We start from the raw sequence: 1,320 nt of genomic DNA, 5'->3' as shown, positions 1-1,320 counted from the left end.
GTGCGCACTGGACACTGTAAACAGAAAAATATATAGTCGTCTGTATCGAAATCCGTCCAATGGCGTCTTTTTAGTCGAGTGCACGCGTAATTTAAAGTCGATTTTATCAAAAACGAAGCTCCATATAAAAAAATTTCATTCTAAAATTTTGATTTATTTTTTCATGAAGAATCAGCTTTTTATCGGTTGTGCCATTAATTACGGACGACCCTCTATATATATAACAAGTCTATATATATATTTACTGGCATTAATATATGTTTTTATAGAGATATGCATTTAAATTACTAAGTGCTAAAAGTAAAATTTATTTTTTTATTATTATTATTTTTGTTTCCAATTAAACAAACTCACAAATAAAGTAAGCATATCTATCTTAATATTGTAATTTAGAATATTAATAATTATTTTAATAAATTAATATATTTTTTTGACTGTGGGCTTACCTATAAAGAACTAGTCCCAAATTCACTATACCTTTGTCTTGGAAATTCGGAATCGCAAGATGATTTATTTTCGAACTTACTCTTAGATGTTTCCATTCGCTTTCCAAGTACAATGTGATATGTTCAATAACTCTCTGTGCAAATACCATGCGTATTGCGGAACAATTTCTATACCACACATTTGTAATCATATTTTTAGTAGAATTGCAATAGAAATTAGTCACTATCCCTGCTATGAGATAAGTGGGTAGTATTGGTGTGGTTTGGAAGTGTGTGAGCATGTCTACATCATTTATTTCCATTTTTTGTATCGGCATGTTTGATAAAGCTGTGTAGTTATGATGATGCTTTATACTAATGTTATAGGTGGTTGGAAAAAATTCTCCCAAGGATGGAAACACTTGTCGGGCTCCAAATACATCGAAATGGATTGGTATTAACCACCTATTATTACATATTTCAAGTATAAGAATTAGGTGCATAATAAATTTTAATTGTTTAAAGCTGGAAATACAGAGAATATATACAAATGAAACTCATAGGAATAGTTGATAGGAAATAATGTTTTGAAGTTTTTTACTATTATCATGCTGCAATAGAATGTCTTGTGTTACATTGCATAATATGAAATATTTCTTTATATTATTCTGAAACAAATATAATTTTCTTTAATTTTCTAAATTTAATGTAACCGAATTTTTTATAGAATTATAAAATATATTTCAGAAAATAAAAGAGGTATTATAAAAAAAACTTTCTATATTAATTAATACATCAATACTATCATATAATAATGTTAATGTATCAATCATTTTATGCACATTTCTATGCATGTTATGATAAAACTACTAATTTCAGTTCTGATTTATATATA

The 1,320-nt window shown here is 27.0% G+C and overlaps 1 protein-coding gene across 1 annotated transcript; it reads right to left on the bottom strand.

Annotated features, from left to right (window-relative positions):
- Positions 1–446: 446 nt before the first annotated feature.
- Positions 447–890, bottom strand: LOC115243272 (aminopeptidase Q-like; the record flags this gene model as incomplete). Its single annotated transcript, XM_029820137.1, has 1 exon — positions 447–890. A coding segment is annotated over one exon (444 nt), but the record flags the coding sequence as incomplete, so codon positions are not given.
- Positions 891–1,320: the final 430 nt, after the last annotated feature.

Source organism: Formica exsecta, unplaced genomic scaffold (assembly GCF_003651465.1).
Source record: "Formica exsecta isolate Colony F162 unplaced genomic scaffold, ASM365146v1 C16407639, whole genome shotgun sequence".
Classification (NCBI taxonomy): domain Eukaryota; kingdom Metazoa; phylum Arthropoda; class Insecta; order Hymenoptera; family Formicidae; genus Formica; species Formica exsecta.
The sequence above is the reverse complement of the archived record's forward strand: the minus strand, read 5'-3'. Positions and strand labels throughout refer to the sequence as shown.